This window comes from Rutilus rutilus, assembly GCF_951802725.1.
Source record: "Rutilus rutilus genome assembly, chromosome: 9".
Classification (NCBI taxonomy): Eukaryota; Metazoa; Chordata; class Actinopteri; order Cypriniformes; family Leuciscidae; genus Rutilus; species Rutilus rutilus.
In genome coordinates, this window is record NC_140223.1 from 8,392,379 (window position 1) to 8,412,547 (window position 20,169).

The 20,169-nt window shown below is 38.9% G+C and overlaps 1 protein-coding gene across 2 annotated transcripts in view; it reads left to right on the top strand.

Moving 5' to 3' along the window:
* Nucleotides 1-12,669: 12,669 nt before the first annotated feature.
* Nucleotides 12,670-20,169, top strand: part of grm5b (glutamate receptor, metabotropic 5b) — a 67,017-nt gene continuing 59,517 nt past the window's right edge. For both annotated transcript variants that reach the window (XM_084418587.1, XM_084418588.1), the window contains exon 1: nt 12,670-13,396. In XM_084418587.1, the coding sequence (XP_084274713.1) occupies nt 12,733-13,396 (664 nt within the window). In that variant the 5' untranslated portion in view covers nt 12,670-12,732. The remainder of the gene's footprint in view (nt 13,397-20,169) is intronic.

Genomic DNA, 20,169 nt, shown 5'->3' on the forward strand with positions numbered 1-20,169 from the left:
TGATCAAAATACAGTAAAAACAGTGAAATATTATTACAATTTAAAATAACGGTTTCCATGTGAATATATGCTAAAATGTAATGTATAAAAGCTGAATTTTCAGCATCATTACTCCAGTCTTCAGCATCACATGATCCTTCAGAAATCAGTACAATATGATGATTTGATGCTCAAGAAACATTTATGATGGTTGTGCTGATCATATTTTTGTGGAAAATGTGATGCTTTCTTTTTCAGGATTGATGCATGGAAAGTTCAAACGAAATTGACATTATAAATGTCTTTACTGACACTTTTGATTAATTGAACGCATCCTTGCTTAAAGTCTGAGCCCAAACTTTTGAACAGCAGTTTATTAGTCGCAAAATGATTGATTTTTCTATTTATTTATTTATTCTCACTTTGTTTTATTCATATTTTCTCATGGCAACATCCATATTTACTTCTTCATGCAAAAGCACATTTATTGAATGGTAATTCAGTGGTATGGACTGATTACCATATTAATGTACCATGGTCTTTGTTTGTTGGTTTTATTAGACACTTTTTTTTATCTTAAGCGGCTTACAAATTTGAATTCAGTTTAATTTTATATTGCGCTTCTGAAAAAACATATTGTTCCAAATAACTTTCAGTTATTTGCTCTGCACTGCGATGTACACGGACACCATGTCCACAATCTTGCTGTATTATACAGACAAGTACTTTTAAAGCACTTTTTGTTTTATCTTCCCTCTGTTATGTTTTCAGGCTTATATATGTGTGTCATATGTTTTATCATGTGCCGTTTGGGGAAGCTGCACATATAGTGCTCTTAGCTTTCTCAAATCATAAGCCCGTCACATGTTGGCGTATTGGGCACGAGGTCCAGATAATCCAGCGCGCAAAAGAGGAATGAGCGTCACAGGATTACTGCAGCCTCGGGCTCTCTCTCTCTCTCTCTCTCTCTCTCTCTCTCCCGCTCTCTCTCTCTCTCTCTCTCTCGCTCTCTCTCTCTCTCTCTCTCTCTCTCTCTCTCTCTCCCGCTCTCTCTCTCTCTCTCTCTCTCTCTCTCTCTCTCTCTCTCTCTCTCTCTCCCGCTCTCTCTCTCTCTCTCTCTCTCTCTCCCTCTCTCTCTCTCCAGTCTGGCTTCATCACACACAATCATATGGTTTGTGCATTTCATCCATTATGCAAAGAGTGGCCCATAATAGTGTTTAGCCACTTAAAAATGTCTGAAAGCAATTGCATTTGATGAGAAGATATCCAGACTGGTATTCGGTTTAAAGAAAGCTTTTCAAGGCTAATATAATAGGATTGTTAGGTTTAACAAAACATTGTATTTGTGAAATTAAATTGAGTGGTTCGTTCTGATGACACTTGCTTTGATATTTTGTCTGGAATACATGGCTATTCAAGTCACTTAAGTGTAAACACTTTTTAAAGCCACTTTAATGCATCTCATTAAAGGCCCGTTCACACCAACTATAATGATAACCATATAGATATAGTCACCAATAGCAGAGTTCACATCGCAGCTGTAAACGATAACAGCACAGAGAAAGCAATCGAGTCTCTTCAGAAAATTTGGACTAAATCACTGAATTCATATGGACTAGTTTTACGATCTCTTTATGAACTTTTTGAAGCATTAAAGTGTCAGTTTTAGCTGTCAATGGAGGGACAGAAAGCTCTCAGATTTCATCAAAAAGATCTTCATTTGTGTTCTGAAGATGAACGAAAGTCTTAAGGGTTTGGAACGACATTAGTGAGTAATTAATGACAGAATTTTCTTTTTTTGGGTGAACTATCCCTTTAAAAGAGCTTGAGCATTTAAAGCATCAGACAAAAAAACTGCAGCATGCTTAGAATAAGCAGAACAATATTGTCCGCCGGTGTGACGCTAATATAGTTATCTTTATAGCGATCGTTATTGTTATGATTCACATAAACGTTGCTCTATAATGGTTGAAATGTAGATGTTATTAGAGGATGAAGCCACTGTTCTCCTGCATCATTTAGCCTATATTCACACACACACTCATTCAGATTCAATGAAGGTAGTTTTTATGAAAAGTTTTGGTGCATCTTAGTATGATAAGATATATTTGACTGTGTACTAGTTTAAATATAACATCATTATTGGCCCGCTGTCTGACTGCAAATACTTCACATGCATTAACTTTGGCTTTAATACCACAGGTGGTCTACAGAGGGCAGTGTGAGCTGAACTTCAGCCAGTCACCACCGCTGGATTAAACTCCAGATACTCACTGAATGAGGCTGCTGACGCTCTGTTCTCCTCAGTTATTCTTCTCCTCTGTTCTCCTGTAGACTCTCTCTTCGAGACGGGACACTTCAGAGCTCACAGTTCCTGCCATGGGCTTGTGCTTGACCTCGGTATGGTGATTCAGTTTATATAGGCTGGTAAAATACAAAACAAGTGTGTCAAATAGGACACAGTGGAAACTGCAGGTTATGAAAGGCTTTAAAGTCCCCCTGTGGTGAAAATCAAGCTTTTAATGTTGTTAATATGTCTATGTGGTGTTTTTAATATGCTTTAAGACACCCCATGTGTAAATTCATAAGTCGACACCATTGCTGAGTATTTTCTCCTTAAAACTGCAGTGAACCAAAGACAGTCTCAAAAACACGCTTTAAATCGCTGGTGTTTCTGACGTCACAAACTACCTTGTAACCAATCAGATCAACGTGTGAACGAGTGGATCTCTGAGCTACTGTGAGTGAGTGGAGGCGGGGCTCATTTGCATATTCATAGAACCGTGTATACTAAATGAGGCAAGGGTGTCGAGTTACATGCAAGCTATTTTAAGGTGTGAAGAAATTTTTTTCCAAGAAAAAAAAAAAAACGCTTAAATATGTCATTTCGGTGATCAAAGATGAGTTTTAAGGGATAAAATAATTGACTACAGGGGGACTTTAACTAAAGGGGCAAGACCAGGGGCCGGTTTCACAAAGATAGACTTTGACTATGGATTAGATATAGTAGATAGTCAGACTTCAGATAGACATCTAAATCAGACCGTTGCACAAAGCACTTAAGACTCTGACTATCTTAAGTAGGACTACACTGCAATGCATTCTGGGTAAAATAAGACACTTTTCTAAACAAAAAACATGGCGGATCGAGTAAGCGCATTCAACCGCTCAGTGCAGTTTACCCCAGCGGAAAATATGTGTTTGTTGGAGGAGTTTAACAGTTACAAGGACATTTTACTTGGGAAATTTAGCGGAGAATGAAGTAACAAGAAGAAATGTTTAGATTATGAGCCTTTTTCCCTTTTCTTTTGGCTGTTTGTAATGTAACTGATTGTTACTGCCGGTTGCCAAGGTAACATAGAGTCTTAGACCTAAGTTAGCCTGGGGCTAAAGGTGTCTAATTTTTTTGGTCTAAATTAAGTCAGTCTTTATTTTTGTGAAACAGTCTAACTTGCATTAGACTAGTTTATGAGCTAATTTTAGACTTGTCTAACACTATAGACCGGTCTAAAATAGCTTTGTGAAACCGGCCCCTGGGCTAGTTGTCACACTTTCTACTATACACTATCGTTCAAAATTATGTTTTACTTTCTATGTTTGTTTTTTTTTTTTTTTTTTTTTTTTAAATCAATACTTTTATTCATTAAAGATGCATTTAATTGATTACAAATGACAGTAAAGACATTTATAATGTTTCTATTTCAAATAAATGCTGTTCTTTTCAACTTTGATCTTTGAACTTCAGCAAAGAATCACTGTTTCGACAAAAATATGAAGCAGCACAACAGTTTTCAACTTTGATAATAATCAGAAATGTTTCTTGAGCAGTAAATCATATTATACTGATTTCTGAAGGATCATGTGACGCTGAAGACTGGAGTAATGATGCTGAAAATTCAGCTTTGATCACAGGAATAAATCACATTTTAACATATATTGCCATAGAAAACTTTTTTTTAGTGTAATAATATTTCACTGTTTTTACAGTATTTTTGATCATATAAATGATGCGTTGGTGAGCAGAAGAGACTCTTTCAAAAACATTAAAAAAAGCTCACCAACCCCAAACAGTGTATTTTCTCAGGAATGGTTTAATTGTGAAAGTTAATATAGACCTTGATTAGCTAGTTCAAGATGTTTGATAAGTCGGTCTCCGGAAATAGGGTTTAATTCTCCTTCAAATTAAGACCGTTTTAAACTAGGTAAAGCTTCTTTTTTTAATGCAACTAAAATCCTTAAAGTTACTTCCCCCGAAAAGAGGGAAAAAAAATAAAAAAATAAAAAAATAATTCTGCCATTGAGTGAGTGTTTAGACAGAACAGCATCATCTACTCCACAGCCATCACTTATTGGTAGAGGCAGTTCAGACACAGGAATCTTTATATATCATCAGTGTTTCTATGGCAACAGAGATTATGTCAATGTCATTTTGAGACACCATCGAATAATTGATTTACTGTCATTTTTATGGGTTTTGTTATATTTGTAGAAAGATAATCCCTCTCGGCACACGCCGCCCACTCACAACATCTCCGCTGTCCTTCACTTCTCGAGCACTGAGGCTTCATTCTTTCACACATATTTACCAGTCAAACCACAAAGCCAACAATAATGAATGTAGGGAATTGATTTTTATCCATCAGGAACAGATTGTATTGTGAACCTTTGCCATTTCAATAACATGATGGAGTTGGAGGGGAGAGATCACAAAGTAAGAAGGATTGTGACGTCATTTGAAAACATCTTTGCACTCTTTTGTGGTTTGTTTCATATAACTAAAGTATCTTATGATTAGTATTATTTAAGTATTATTTACTGTATATACCATTATAGAATTTATTCAGATTTTGAATTAGCTTTATTTTTATGGTTTCAGTTTTCATTCAAAATTTTGTTTCATTTAATTTAAGTTTTAGTCATTTTTGTTAGTGCTTTTTTATTACTTTTTGCTTTTTTTAAAAGCGGTACTTAAAATTTTTTATGTTTAATTAACAAACTCAATTAAACAAAGTTTTTCATTTGACAAAATGCTTTTTAATAGTGTTAGTTTTAGTTAGAGTCCCCCTGTAGTCAATCATTTTAGCCCTTAAAACTCATCTTTGATCACAAAATAACATTTAATTAAATTATTCATGCCTTAAAATAGCTTGAATGTGTTGAGTGTCTTTGGTTCACTGCAGTTTTACGGAGAAAATACTCAGCAATGGTGTTGACATATGAATTTACACATGCTTTGTCTTAACGCATATTAAACACACCACATAGACATATTAACAACATTAAAAACTTGATTTTCACCAAAGGGTGAATTTAACAATAACAACACTGACTACGATATATTTGTGATATGTAAATATATAATGAAGTGGTAAATAATAACAATAGTTGTCATGTTTTGTCAGCAAACCATCTGATAATGTTCGTGCCTTTAAATTAGTAGCTAACTGACGTGTTTTTTTTATTTTTCACGACTTTGATTAGAAAACTAAACAAAATATTTTTATTCCTAGAGGTTCTGACAAAATGTTAATTGCTGCAGTCAATTTAAAAATGTTTAATTAATTTGAATGATTATTTAAAAAAATCGGGTTGAGTGAATGATTCAATGACTCACTCATAAAAAGCGTTTTTGAACGAATCTCTTGAATGAATGATTCAATGACAAATACAGTTTTTAACAGTCACATGTACTGACGTAACAGTCACTTGTCGCCACCTACTGGCCTAACAATGCAATCGATACAATCAAAGTGCCAAGTTACTTTCAATAGCTGATTAACTGTATTTTGATCGCTTCTGTAGACATCAGTGTTTAAATCCGAACGATTAACTTTTATCCCAGTACTTCTGTGATAATTTGAATATTTTTAACACAAATAGCCTAACGATACTGGTTGGTTGAAAAGCCTGTTTGTGAAGCTGTTTAATACCTATATATGATAATTATAAAAAAAATTTTTTTTAATTATAATATTTAAATATATGATAAAAGCTTTCTCTGGCTCGGCAGCAGTGCAAAAGCACACAGTACAATCGCTGTCATTTACGAATAAGATCTTGTGGGTGTTTCAATCAAGATCACGATCTTTTAACGATTAATCATGCAGCGCTATCCTTAATATGTGATTACTGTTGCCATGGTTACTTCAGAACTCGACTATAATAGTTACAAATTGACCTTTCGCAGGGAGTTTGATTGACAGGCGATCTGACCAATCATAATCCGCCATTTTTGTCCGACAAAGCAGTCAGGATCCGAGAGTTAGTAAATTAACGTTGGAGGATTTGAACTCGAAAAACGGAGTGTACTGACGTCTTTCCGCGGTTAAAACAACATTCCTTATTATGTTCTTTCATGTTTATTTGATACTATAAATTAACTAGAAGGAAGAGATGATCGGTTAACGAGCAGCTTTAACAGAGGCTCTACAGCGATCTGTCAGACACATTAAAGAGCCACAAAACGGTATTTATTGTTTAAATTTCTTTAAAAAATTACCAATTTTTAAAGTTGAGACTTTGTTTCATAACAAAGGTAACCTACTTGGGCTGAGTTTCCCGATAACGATGTATCTTAGCTCTTAAGAGCGCTCTCTACGTGCAAGGTTACGAACGCTCGCCGCAATTCCATGCGCGTTTCCCCAAAATGCACTTAACATGAACTCGCGAGAACGCGTTCTACGTGCTACTTAAGAGTCGCTGTCCATTTGTCAAGTGCTGAAATGTCAAGTGCTACTTAAGTTACGATGTTTTGGGGAAACAGACCGTAATATTAAGATCAGTCGTACGATCGCTTTTACGATCTACTTAGGCTTACGATGCTTTTGGGAAATGCAGCCCTGTTCTGTCCTGTCTGTCAGCGCGTTGTCAGTGTCCTCTCTGCTCCGAGATGTATATTTCACTGCGTGAGAAATGGTGAGGAGTGAGAGCGGCGTGGCTTGTCGGACAGTAACTAAAGGGGGCGGGACTTTGGGTCAATTAAATGCGCGCTCTGACTAAGTTTGACTTTTGTTATTTCTGAAACTTTGCTGTTGAGAAGAACATAGAATACTTGCTTTTAAATAACACACACCTTTTGGAGGGGGTCTCAAGCCCTAATGATGAGGTTCAGACCCTTTCTAAAACCCTCTAGAATTCACAGGCTTTAATGCGACTCCATCAGACTGAGTCACTCTCACACCAGTTCAAGCCGCTCTTCCCACGCGCGAGTGTGTGTGTTTATGTGCGGGAGTTAAAGAGGAATTCAGGAAGCTGACATGTCCTTATGAATGACTTCTGTGTACAAGTGTGTGTGTGCGCGCTTGTGTTCGGGACTAGTTTGAACTTGAGTGTTTGACTATTTTGCAGTTTGCTTGTCTTAATCTGTGTGTGTATTCTTGCATGTGCGTGAGGACTCAATTACACACTTGAGCCGCTGATTACTCGTCATTACGCCTTTAAGAGCGATTGGGAGGGGTTGCCATAGCAACCTGACCCCAGAAGCCATTGAACAATTACTCTTGTACTTTCTAAGAAGCATTTAGGAAGCTTTCCAGCATCTGAGCGTAATTTATTACAAGCCTACACTCCGCGGTCTCAATCATGCTAATTCTATAATTAACAAGCATAATGCTATTAGCAGCATTCCAGCGCTGTTGCTGCATCTCTGAGCGTTTGGATGAACAAGCATCGTTCAACTGAACCGACTCACTGATGGATCACATGATTCACATTTGACAACGCTTTGGTTTTGCATGGTCTTAGTATTGATAAGCTGATAGGTTTGATAATTGATAACTGCTTGGGTGATTAACAAAAAGTTCCAAGGGTCTTGCTTCTAAAATAATCTAAATAATGGTGTTTTTTAATAAAAATTTGAATATGCTTAATTCAATTATATTTTTTGTCACACCTTTTACTTCTAGTAAAAAAAATATATTTTAGCCTTTAGCTAAAGTTAAGCCTTTTTTCAAGATTTACACATTTCAATTAATAGTAAAATTCCATCAAATGTAATTGAACAATCCTTATTTAAGAATTAAGAATTTTAAATAAGTAAAAAAAATTTATAAATTAGAGCTTAATCAAATATTTTGTAAAAATCTTAAACTTAAATTTATACTATAAATTTTATTTTTTTTAATTTTCACATAAACTAAATGGTCCATTCTCTTTTCCCATTTAGATGTATAGAGTAGGTGTATTTTGTAAACGTCAATGTCTGTTCAGACACACTTTAAAGTCTTTTCTAAGAACACTTAAACATTTCCACCATTGTTGCTTAGGAAAAACAGACAAAGTTAATTTAACATGTTCTGACCTTTTATGACAACATGCTCCAACAGTGGGAAGCTGCCATTAAAGAGCATATTATAGGCTGTTTAATGGCTATATTTAAAGATAAAATAATTCATGACACAGCAAAGCTCTATAAGACACCATGTCATATCATTGGTTTAGCCAACAGATTATGCAATTAATAATTGTATGAATTCTAAAATGTTTGTGACAATCTGTCCCAACCTAAATACAGTTCGACCTTTCTGCTACTGAATCACCCTTCATTAGTATAACAGTATTGTTATACTAATATAACAGAGTATTTCAGAGTATTTTTATGAGCTATAGTCCTTTTGACAGATCCACAATACACATGTAAAAAATATATCTGCATTGTACCCTTTAGCGTGGGTTTCATATTCAACATATTGTTTATTAGATGTTTGCATATGAATATGTGAGCAGATTTTCCGCTGTAATCCATCTTTGGTGGGCTCACTAAACGCCACCTTAGACATTTAAGAGACATATTATGCAACATTGTGAGATTGAGAAGATTACCTGAGCTGTAGTTGGTCAAAGTGATGCTAGCAGCAGAGCACACCTATACTCGCCTAAACCAGCCTAGACTCGCATGGGGATTCATGTTCTTCTCTGCAAGAAAGCGAAAACGAGAGGCTGTAAATTACGTCTTTTAGTCTGACTGTCTGTATGTGAAATTCAGAGAGACAGCCTATATAGAGAGATTTACGAGAAAGGCTATCTGTTTTGTGGTAAACCTCACAGGACCTTTTTAATGGCCGTTAATCCCGCGCGCAGTTGGCGGGCACATAATCCCGCGCGAAACCCAAAGCCACTTTGGCTAAAAAGCCCCATCCTGTAACCATCCCACCGCTTTATCCACTTGTGCCCGCTCATATGAGGATGATACACAGTTAGTCTACGACAAGTGTTACACACGACACGAGATATCACTCGGAGATTCGCGTCGTTTTGTGTTTTAAACTGTCACGTGAAAACGAGCGGGAAATGAAGCCGTGGTTGTGCGCGATGCAGCTGAGATTCTGCGGTTGCCATGGTAAAAAGTGGATTCATCGAAGTGACGCTTTCTTCCAGATCGAGTGGATGTTTTCGCAACATCAAGCTGGCTTGAAATAGACCCCAGAAAATACATTTGCTGGTAAGATGAGTCATTTAATTCAAACTTTTTCTAATGTGAATTCTTGTAGCCCTATAGCATAGGTTAAGTATTCTCACAAGTAGGTCTATAGAGTAGAAATTACTTTCAGGCATAACTAATAATGTGTGTGTATATAGCCTATATATATCTTGACAGAAACATTTAATTTTTTATTCATAATTTGGCAGGGCAAGTAATTAAGTTTAATTATATGTTTAATCATTGGTCTTGTAATTATCTTATCTGACTGAAAATGAAATTGTATAGCTTCATAGTGAATGTTATCGAAAAAAATCTGACTCTCACTTATTTTCCGTGTGACGCAGAAGAAGAAATTTCGAAAACACCCCATATGGTTCTTAAAAACATCTTCTTTTCTGTTCCACAGAAGCAAGTAAATCATACAGGTTTGGAGATGAAGATGAGTAAACAGTAACAACATGCTCATTTCTGGATGAATCATCCCTTTAATTTTGCAACAACAAAATTCAGTTAATTTTCCATCACATTACCTCCTTATTCACATTGTTAATTCAGACTGTATCTGATCTTTCCATCTTCAAATCCACTGGATTAATCAAACATCATTCCTTAGACTTTCAGTCTCGAATACTAAAGGGCCACAAGGTGGTGGTCTTCTGCTGGTCGGTGTCTGTTTGAGGCGGGGTACCCCAAGGGATTGATGTGGGGCCCCTCACATTTTAAAAAGCATTTGTGATCTTGCTCCCACAAAAGAAGCTCCAAAACAAAAAAATGATGATTGGATATTGACAACATTATCAGTCACATGCAGACACCCTGTTCAACACCTGCGCTCGAGCTTTCAAAAACAGCAGAAAAGCATCCAAATCCACGGTCGGTGAGTCACTTACCCCTTAAAATCTCACTTTTAAACATGCAGTGATAAAATAATCAGCAGTTGACGTGATTTCGTTTAGAGGAGAAGCTCTGACTTGCAGGTGCCACGGCCGGTTGGATGCAGCCAGTCTCGGGGTTCACGGGTGGGAGGGGTTGAGTCGCGGACTGGGATGTGTGTGCCTGATCGCGCTTCGGCAGTGTTAGTGCGTGACAAGAAGACGAGACGACACTACAGCTGTGGCTCTCCGGTGCCCCGCCGTTTACTGGGCAACCGACCCCCAAATCTCCGACGGATCACCTGTGGGAAGCACGCGCCATCAGTGACCTTAGAGAATTGAGGCGCGGGGCAGGTAAGAAGGACCGTCACCAAAACATCAACCTGTGCGCGGACACACACTCTCCGCGTGAGTTTGGGTCTGTGGAAGCGATGATGTTCTGGAATTAGGAACGCGCTCTGTCTCTCTCTCTCTCTCTTTCTCTCTCTCTCTCTCTCTCTCTCTCTCTCTCTCTCTCTCTCTCTCTCTGCAGATTATCGACCGAGCGCGAGCATCTCAGTTGCATGGGTAACAGCATGACTTATTGGGAATCCATTACGTGCAATTTCATTTGCATTGCACATGTATTTTTATGACTTATTAAGTATGGCATATTTGCAATGTTAAATATGCAATATCTATCGGACGTTTTAAAGCCTGTGGGGTTGTTTATGAGGTGTATTTGACTGTGAGCACATGGAGTGATTTGGCCACTGCAGTGTGATGCGTTTCAGCACCGCGGACAGCGCGAGCTCCCGTTCTCCCGCTTATCAACGGCAAGGTCGTTCGTTCTCATCCGTCCCGTTTTGAGTGGAGCTCTCTGCCCTATCAGCCTGACATTTGCATTCATTTGAATGAAGTGAGCATTAAATGCCAGCATGATTTCAACGCGAATGCCTGATATTGACGAGGTTTTTGTGGGATTGCAGTTTGTTTCCCCTCCTATTGTTTCTTCTATGCCGGAGGCAAAATGATGGTTCTCTGCGATGCATTAGTTATTTTCCCCTCCATTCAGCTCTTGCTGTAATGTTTCATTCGAAAGTGAGACAGCATTTTGGTTGTGACAGAGTGCTGCCTCTCTAATGGCATGTTTTAACCAGGACCACGGGTCCAGTCTGCGGTTTGGCATGTGAAACTGGCCCTTGGATGCAGCTGAGGGAATTTGTATTTATTTATTCCAATGCTATTGTTGTGAGACTATAAGGAGTTGCTTCTTCCACACAGTGCAAGTCATCTTTTATTCTGAAAAATTGTCACCTCTTTTTTGGTCTCTATGTGGTCCGCACTTGGAATGAATGAGTCTGTCAGCCAATGTAAGTGGTTTTGGATTGTGTCGAGGGCTTGGAAGCTTATTCTTGACAGCCTTGTAACAACGTTGTCTTTTCTGTTACACTTTCAGACCGGCTGTTACATTCATACAGAACACGCACATCACACTGAAACATCTACATCAGAGAAGAACTTGCAACCATGTACGCTGCATAAAGACTATTTTTCAGAAGTTGTAACCAATTAATATTGGAGTATGTTTTACTATCCCAGTCTTTCATCTTTGCAATTCTTTGGGAAAGTTACTAATCATTTCTAAGTGAAAATTGTTTCAAAGTAAATTGGTGAAAAAAAAAAAAAATTGGTGGAAACAATTTTCACTCAGTAAATGTCTCAATTAATAATTACGAAGAAATGGCAAATAACCTTGAATTAAACAAAACGTTGAATAGCATTGTCATGTAAAACATTCTCCAATAATTGTTTTTTTTCTTCTTTTTTTGCAGTTTCACTGCAGCACCAGAATGCAATAGAACTGTATCATCAAATATTGAACATGAAAGTTTAACACGGTTGCGTGTGTGGCTAGGTTTAGGCTGAAGATAGCAATGTGCTGAAACGTTTCTCCTGTTGTTTTTATTCACTTTGCACTTTTTGCACTATGCAATCCCTAATATAAAACAATAGTCTGTACTGAATTCAGTGTGCGGCCAGCCACCTTCTTGCTGGTTTTATGATCAACATTTCCCCTGTGTTGCTGTCCTGTGTGCATGTAATAATATTGCTGTGTCCATCTCCTCTCGTTCAAGGTTATGAGGCCCCTCATCTCACGCCGTCCCCAGCTCGAGGTTGCCACGGCAACGACCCAGCATCCGGCTCAGGGTCGCGGTAGAAGCTCTCGGACAAATGACAGAGCATTTCAAAGCCACAGGATCCCAGAGTCTCCCTTCGGTGTGGTAAAACACGGAGTCAGTAAGTTGATAATTCAATTCGGAGTAATTAAGTCAATAATTGTCAATAAGTTCAGAGAAGGAACGAAGCAGCTGGACTGATCTTCCTCATCTCTTCAGCAGCATCACTGTGACTGTGCCTTTAGCACTAAAGTGTGAGTAAACCGAACGGGAACAAAAACACCCTCTGATTTACTCCAAAATGTTCCCTCTCGTCGTTTTGCTATGGCGTCTGACGTCTCTTGCGACGGCGGCCCAAACTAACGAGAGGCGCGTCGTCGCCCACATCCCCGGCGACATCATCATCGGCGCGCTTTTCTCCGTGCACCACCAGCCGCCGGCCGACAAGGTGCACGAGCGCAAATGCGGTGCGGTTCGGGAGCAGTACGGCATCCAGCGGGTCGAGGCCATGATGCACACCCTGGACCGGATCAACGCCGACCCCAAAATCCTCCCCAACGTCACGCTGGGCTGCGAGATCCGGGACTCCTGCTGGCACTCCGCCGTGGCCCTGGAGCAAAGCATCGAGTTCATACGCGACTCGCTCGTGGCCGCGGACGAAAGCGAAGAGGCCGGGGCCGGGACCAAGTGCGCGGATCCGAGCGCTACGCCCATGAAGGGGAAGAAGCCAATCGTGGGGCTGATCGGACCGGGATCCAGTTCAGTGGCCATTCAAGTGCAGAACTTACTGCAGCTGTTCAACATCCCGCAGATCGCGTACTCCGCCACCAGCATGGACCTCAGCGACAAATCACTGTACAAATACTTCATGAGGGTCGTGCCTTCGGACGCCCAGCAGGCCAGAGCCATGGTGGACATAGTCAAGAGATACAACTGGACCTACGTGTCTGCCATACACACCGAAGGTGAGTGCACTGTTACATTCTAGAATTATAATCAGTAACTGGATTCAGACTCATTCGGCTCAAAAGTTTGAGTCATTTTGACCGATTCATTAGAAGAATCAGATCATAAAGTCCACCTGTAGTCAATAATTGTATCCCTTAAAACTCATCTTTGATCACCAAAATTACATATTTAAAAGTTTTTTTCCTTGAATTTTTTTCGTCATGCCATAAAATAGTTTGAATGCAACTCTACACCCTTGCCTCATTTAGTATGCGCGGTTCTATGAATATGCAAATGAGCCCCGCCTCCACTCACTCACTCCAGCTCAGAGATCCACTGGTTGACGATCACACGTTGATCTGATTGGTTACAAGGTAGTTTGTGACGTCAGAAACACCAGCGTTTCAAACCGTGTTTTTGAGACTGTCTTTGGTTCACTGCAGTTTTAAGGAGAAAATACTCAGCAATGGTGTCGACTTATGCATTTTTACATGATTTGTCTTAAAGCATATTAAAAACACCACATAGAGATATAAACAACATTAAAAGCTTGATTTCCACCACAGAGCGACTTTAATAGTCTTTCTTTGTGAATTGGATTCAGTGACTAATTTATCGGACTGATTCAACTTATGAGTCTTTCTGGCTGATTCAATACAAGAATAGGATCATAAGAGTCATTTGTTTGTGAAGTGGATTCAATGAATAATTCATTAGAATGATTCAACTCATCAGTCTTTTTGAACAATTCATTATAAGAATTAGGTAATAAGTGTTATTTTTTGTGAATTTGAGTTAGCGAGTAATTCATTCGGCTAATTCAACTTGTGAGTCTTTTTAATCAATTCATCACAGGAATCGGATCATAAGAGTAATTTGTTTGTGAAGTGGATTCAGTGACCAATTCATTGAACTGATTCAACTTGTGAGTCTTTCTGACTAGAATAGGATCATAAGAGTAAATCTTTGTGAATTTGATTTAACAAGTAAATCATTAGACTGATTCAAGTTGTGAGTCTTTTTGACCAATTCATTACAGGAATCAGATCATAATAGTCTTTTGTTTGTGAAGTGAATTAAATGACTAAGGCTGCGTCCGAAATTGCATACTCTCTCGAGGTACTTATTTTGAATACTCATTAGAATGATTCAGCTTGTGAATCTTTTTGACCAATTCATTACAAGAAGTGGAACATACTGTAAAAGTCACAGATGAATTAGCGAATCATTTATTAGACTCATTCAACTTATGATTCCTTTTGATCAGTTCATTAGAGGAATCGCATCAGAATATGAATTTGTTTGAGAATTGGATTCAGCTAGTAATTAATTTGACTGATTCAACTTGTGAGTCTTTTATGACTGTACTGGTCACGCTGTTCGTTTTACATGTATCCGGAAAAGGCATGCAATGGTTGTCTATTGCATTGTGTCACAGTAGTGACGCTTTTATCGCATCACATTAAATTTAGACTGCAGACTCTCAACTCTGGTAAAACATGATTTATTTTGCCATGCCGCTTTATCCTGCATCAGTGCAGTGCTGCTCACACACACACACAACAGCATCGAGGTGCATGGTGTCTGTTTCAGAAGTGTCATCTGAATTGTGTCAGTGTGGCCTCTTTAGTGTCAGATGGGAATTGTGTGTTAAGATGTCTGCGAAGTGTGTGTGTGGATGCGTGTGAAGAGAGCGAAAGGCTCTTGAAAGTGTGAAATGGACTTTTCACTGGCTATATTCACACTGTCATTTTTCAGGATTGAAAACTGTGTTTGAATGTGTGTGTGAGAATCGAAATGTCGCGTTCACAAAGCAAATTACAGAAGAGTTTTGAATACGGTCTGTGTGAACGTGCAGCGAGAGTCCAGCCTGTGTTCACCAGTAATCAATGCGACTGACCAAAGTAATATCAAAGATGGCAATAAACCTGAAAAGTCTTATCACTTTTGGCCAGACTAGAGTCCAATCGAGCCAGGTGTTCATCTGTCAAATCTTCATTAACCGAAAGCATATCTGACGTTTATATCTTTTTCTGTCAGGACCACTATCACAGGGCCAAATACGACTGACAATTAGCATACAGTTCGGACTGGCGGTATGGTTCTGTTCTGGGCAAGAACTCCCTGAGCCTAGCATGGATAAGAGCAGCAATAACCAGAACAGAACCAACATGAATGTATGCAGATATCATTAATTCAAGATTTTAAAGTACAACATAATTCGAGAAGTTATTCTGATTCGAGGGGAATCAGAATGGCAAATCCTGACAGAGAGGTGGAGCTGGGGAGGGAGGAGGGTAATTCGCTCCTGAGAAACACGATAGCTGCTGATAACACTGAAGGAGCTTATATATGGATGCTGTGATTGGCATCGTATTCCTATAGGTAGACGTGGATCAGCTGAGAGTCAGCTGATGCGAGCCACGTGACCTGCCAGAACTGACGCCACGCTCGATATATGGAGAGCGGAGCACTTGAGTCTCTGATCTGTGTGTGAATGAAACCGCATTAATGACTGACGACCGTATCCTACTGTCTGCTGTCTGCGATGTCACTCTGGATTTGAGACTGTGTGTTCTTGTGACGTCATCAGTCAATCAGAGTTGTCAAGATGATTTCCTGCAGCTTCGGAGGGTTTAGTCACATGACGTTTACAGCTCGGGTGATTGGCTCGTGAGCAAATCCTGCACCAGTCGAGCAGCTGCCATTGAGATGAATGGGAGAGTTTTCCAGTTTTGTATTTCATTTAAAATGTTTTTTTGTTGTTGTTTCATTGAGTATTAGGTCATTTAGGCTACTTACCAAAAATTTCTTCTTTTTTTTACAGTTTAAGATTTTTTTTTAAAAATCAATAGGCTCTATCTCAGTTGTAGTAATATCTCTACTCTGCTCTTCTAATGCTCCAGCCTTATGGCTCTGTTCTTACATCTGACATGTTTTTTTTCCCCTCTTTCCTTCCACACACACACACACACTCTCTCTCTCACACACACATGCACACACACACACTCTCTCACACACACAATGTACTTCCTTCCCCCACTCCACTCGCTCTCCTTTTATTCCACTGTATTCCACAGCTCCAGACCCCTCCAAACACACACACACTCCACATCCACTGTGTGTGTGTGTGTGAGTGTGTGTACAGGTTAATATTACATTGTGATAACCAAATGTCCCACAAGGATAGTCTGACCTGAGATCACAGCATTGTGGGGGTCAGACAGTGATCCCACGGGGGAAATGGAGTAATACACATACTAAATGATGGGTTTTTTTTCAATCTAATAATGCAAAAAGGTTTGTGTGATGGGTAGGTTTAGGGGTCGGGTTTGTGTGTGTGTGTGTGTGTGTGTGTGATGGGTAGGTTTAGTGGTAGAGTTAGTACAAGGGGAGAGAAGGTACAGTTTGTACAGTATAAAAATCATTAATGTCTATGAAGAGTCCCCAAACAGATACCTGAAAACTAGCGTGTGTGTGTGTGTGTGTGTGTGTGGTTCAGAGTTGTAAGCACTTTTACAGTCTGGTCCCCAAAGCGGAGGACCTGGAATGTGTCCCGTGTTTAATTAAGATGGCAGAGAGTGTAAAACTCTCTCTCTCTCTCTCTCTCTCTCTCTCTCTCTCTCTCTCTCACACACACACTCACACTCACACACACACACACACACACACACACACACACACACACACACACACACACACACCTATAAAGAGAAAGAAGAAAAAAGAACATGTTGTTCACCTCAAGATACTTGTTAATGAACAGACAAAACAAAGACTCACAGACTGAGTCATGCTGTAATAGATCAAGATAGTATTTTTTTGCAGTTGTGTGTGTGTGTGTGTGTGTGTGTGTGTGTGTGTGTGTGTGTGTGTGTGTGTGTGTGTGTGTCTGTGTGTGTGTTTGTGTGTGTGTATACTTTGCGTTTTAAGTTCTTTGCGAGCGTCAACTCAAAACCTTTGCGAGAGAACGCAAAAGCATTGAAATATTCTTTTCCTCCCATCTCATATTTTTTCCATCACAATGTCCCTTTAGGGGCTTCGTGTAAAACTGTAACATACTGAAATATTATCATAATTTATACATTGAATATAGGTTAATATGTAATTTATTCCTGTGATCAAAGCTGAATTTTCAGCATCATTACTCCAGTCTTCAGTGTCACATGATCCTTCAGAAATCAGTCTAATATGATGACTTGATGCTCAAGAATTATTATCAGTGCTGAAAACACTTATGCTGCTTAATATTTTTATGAAGATACATTTTATGTCCAGATTCTTTGATGAATAGAAACTTTTTTGTAATGTTATAAATGTTTTACTGTCACTTTTCATAAATTTAATGCATTCTTGCTGAACAAAAGCATTAATTTCTTTAAAAATTAAAAATCTTAATGACCCCAAATATTTGAACAGGAATGTGTGTGTGTGTGTGTGTGTGTGTGTGTGTGTGTGTGTGTGTGTGTGTGTGTGTGTGTGTGTGTGTGTGTGTGTGTGTGTGTGTAAAATAGACTAAAACAGAATATAATGAGCAGTATTTATGTGTGCTGCATTTGAAAGCATTTTTTACAAGATATTTTACTCTTCCTTTCTTAAAATCATGCTTTTGTCTTTTGTGCAAGTAAAAGTATGATGACAGAATTACAATTCTGGGATGAATTTTCTCTCATTTTGTTCCAAACCTGTGTAACTTTATTTTTTCACAAAACAAGGCATTTAGAATAATGTTGACGCTGCTCAGTGTAAATGAAGGCTGTAAAGATAAACATAAATTACATCATAAGTCCATATTTCTTGTGCACTTTATTCCAAGTTGTCTGAAGTTGTCAGTAGTTTTGTGTGAGGAACAGCCCGAAATATAGTTAACTTAAAATCGTCCCCTCTGACATTGCTCTTAAATCTCATTTGTGCAATTTAAATATGCGCATATTTAAATGTAACACATTTTGATCTGTTATGAGACGCCAATGATGACGTAGTGTGGCGTGTTATTGCCATCTCTTCTTTGAGACACCAGCAAAGCATGCTGGGAAAATGCACACAGTAGTCATGGGAAATGAAGCCATTGTGTTCGTAATCAGCATTCAGTACAGAATGTGTTTGTGTGTGTGTGTTTGTGTGTGTGTGTGTGTGTGTGTGTGTGTGTGTGTGTGTGTGTGTGTCAGAATCTGGTGGAGTGTAACCTTCACTTAAGATTTCAAGGACTTCATCTCTCTTCCCACGCTCGCATCCATCTCTCTCTCTCTCTCTCTCTCTGTCTGCGTCTCACTCGTTCTCGCTCTTCTCCTCTCAGGAAGAAGCAGCTGTGGAGAGAGTGATTGAAGGATGGAAGAGAGATTAGTTTAACTAAATTGGGTGGAATTTAAAAGCAGAAAAAGTGGCATGAGACGAGCTCTGGAAGAGAGTGAGAGATTGGAGGAAAGTGAGTGAGAGACTCAGAGAGAAAGCCAAAGAGTGCGATTAGGAGAAGAATATCAGAGAAGAGCAGAATGATGGAAAAGAGAAATAGGATAAACTCAGTTCGAGGAGCTCGTCAAACACACTTGCTCTTACAACGATAAGTTCACCCAAAAATGTTCTCAGTGGAATTTTACAGAAAGGTTCTCAAATAATGTCACGTTTCTAAACGGAGCCTTTATTGGTAATGAGATCGTTCATCCAAAAAATGAGAATTCTAGCGTTACATATATTCGCCCTCATGTCGTTCCATCCCTTCTTTCTTTCATGGAGCACAAAAGGGGTCAGTGGGGGTCCAGTGTTGTTGTTCCGTTTCTATTCCACAGAAGAAATAGAGTCATACACGCTTGGAACGACGTGAGGGAGAGTAAATGATGACAGCATTTTCATCGTTGAGCGAGTTCCATTTAGAAGCGTGACATCATCGCAGAACCTTCCAGAATTCCACCGTTTGTTTGAGAGCTCATGCGTTTTGTTTGAAATCTTTGCTCTCGGGTGTAACTCTTCGGTCCAATTTGAAATGTTGCTATTGAACCAAGACGAAAATGCAACATTGTTACAATTTAGTCCCCGTTTAAGAAAAGCAGGTCCGAAAATGCCCTTTTATTTATTTATTTATTGCACATGCACATACACACGAGTGATCAATCAATTCAACTCAATTCACGTTTATTTGTATAGCGCCTTTCACAACACATATCGTTTCACAGCAGCTTTACAGAAAAAGCTTTTTTCTACATTATAATTTCGATTGATGTGTTATCAGTGACTGTGTCCAATAATACAACATTTAATAATACAAATCATGCAGTTAGCGAACATCATGTTTTGATAATAATTAGTTTATCTTTCTGCATTTGTTACTGGTAATGGAAATAATGTGTCATTTTATTTGTGTGTTTGGTTGTAAGTAGTGAATAAGAATCTTATGACATGAATATTAAAGGTATAGTGGAGGATTTTCCCGAATTTTAGAAAAGAACCGCCCTCTCCACTTTTTGAAAAAATGCAGATGCGCAACACTCTACCTGCTCCCGAGAGGGAACGCCTATTAAACGTGTGCACGAGAGAGCATGCACGAGCTAATCATAGCTTACATTAACTTTTACTAGCAGTGATTTTAAATGGATTTCTCCAAATAGCATGCCAAACTTTACCTGTCGAGTAGAAACTTCGTGACTGAGGCATCAGTGGGAAGCCCAACCTGTGTTTTGAGCGCACGCCATCGTGTGAATCGTGTGCACGAGCACGTACGACGGTGTTACGTAAACATATCACCAGAATGATTGACACTTAGGAGGACCAATAGTCTTGATGATCCACCCGGAAA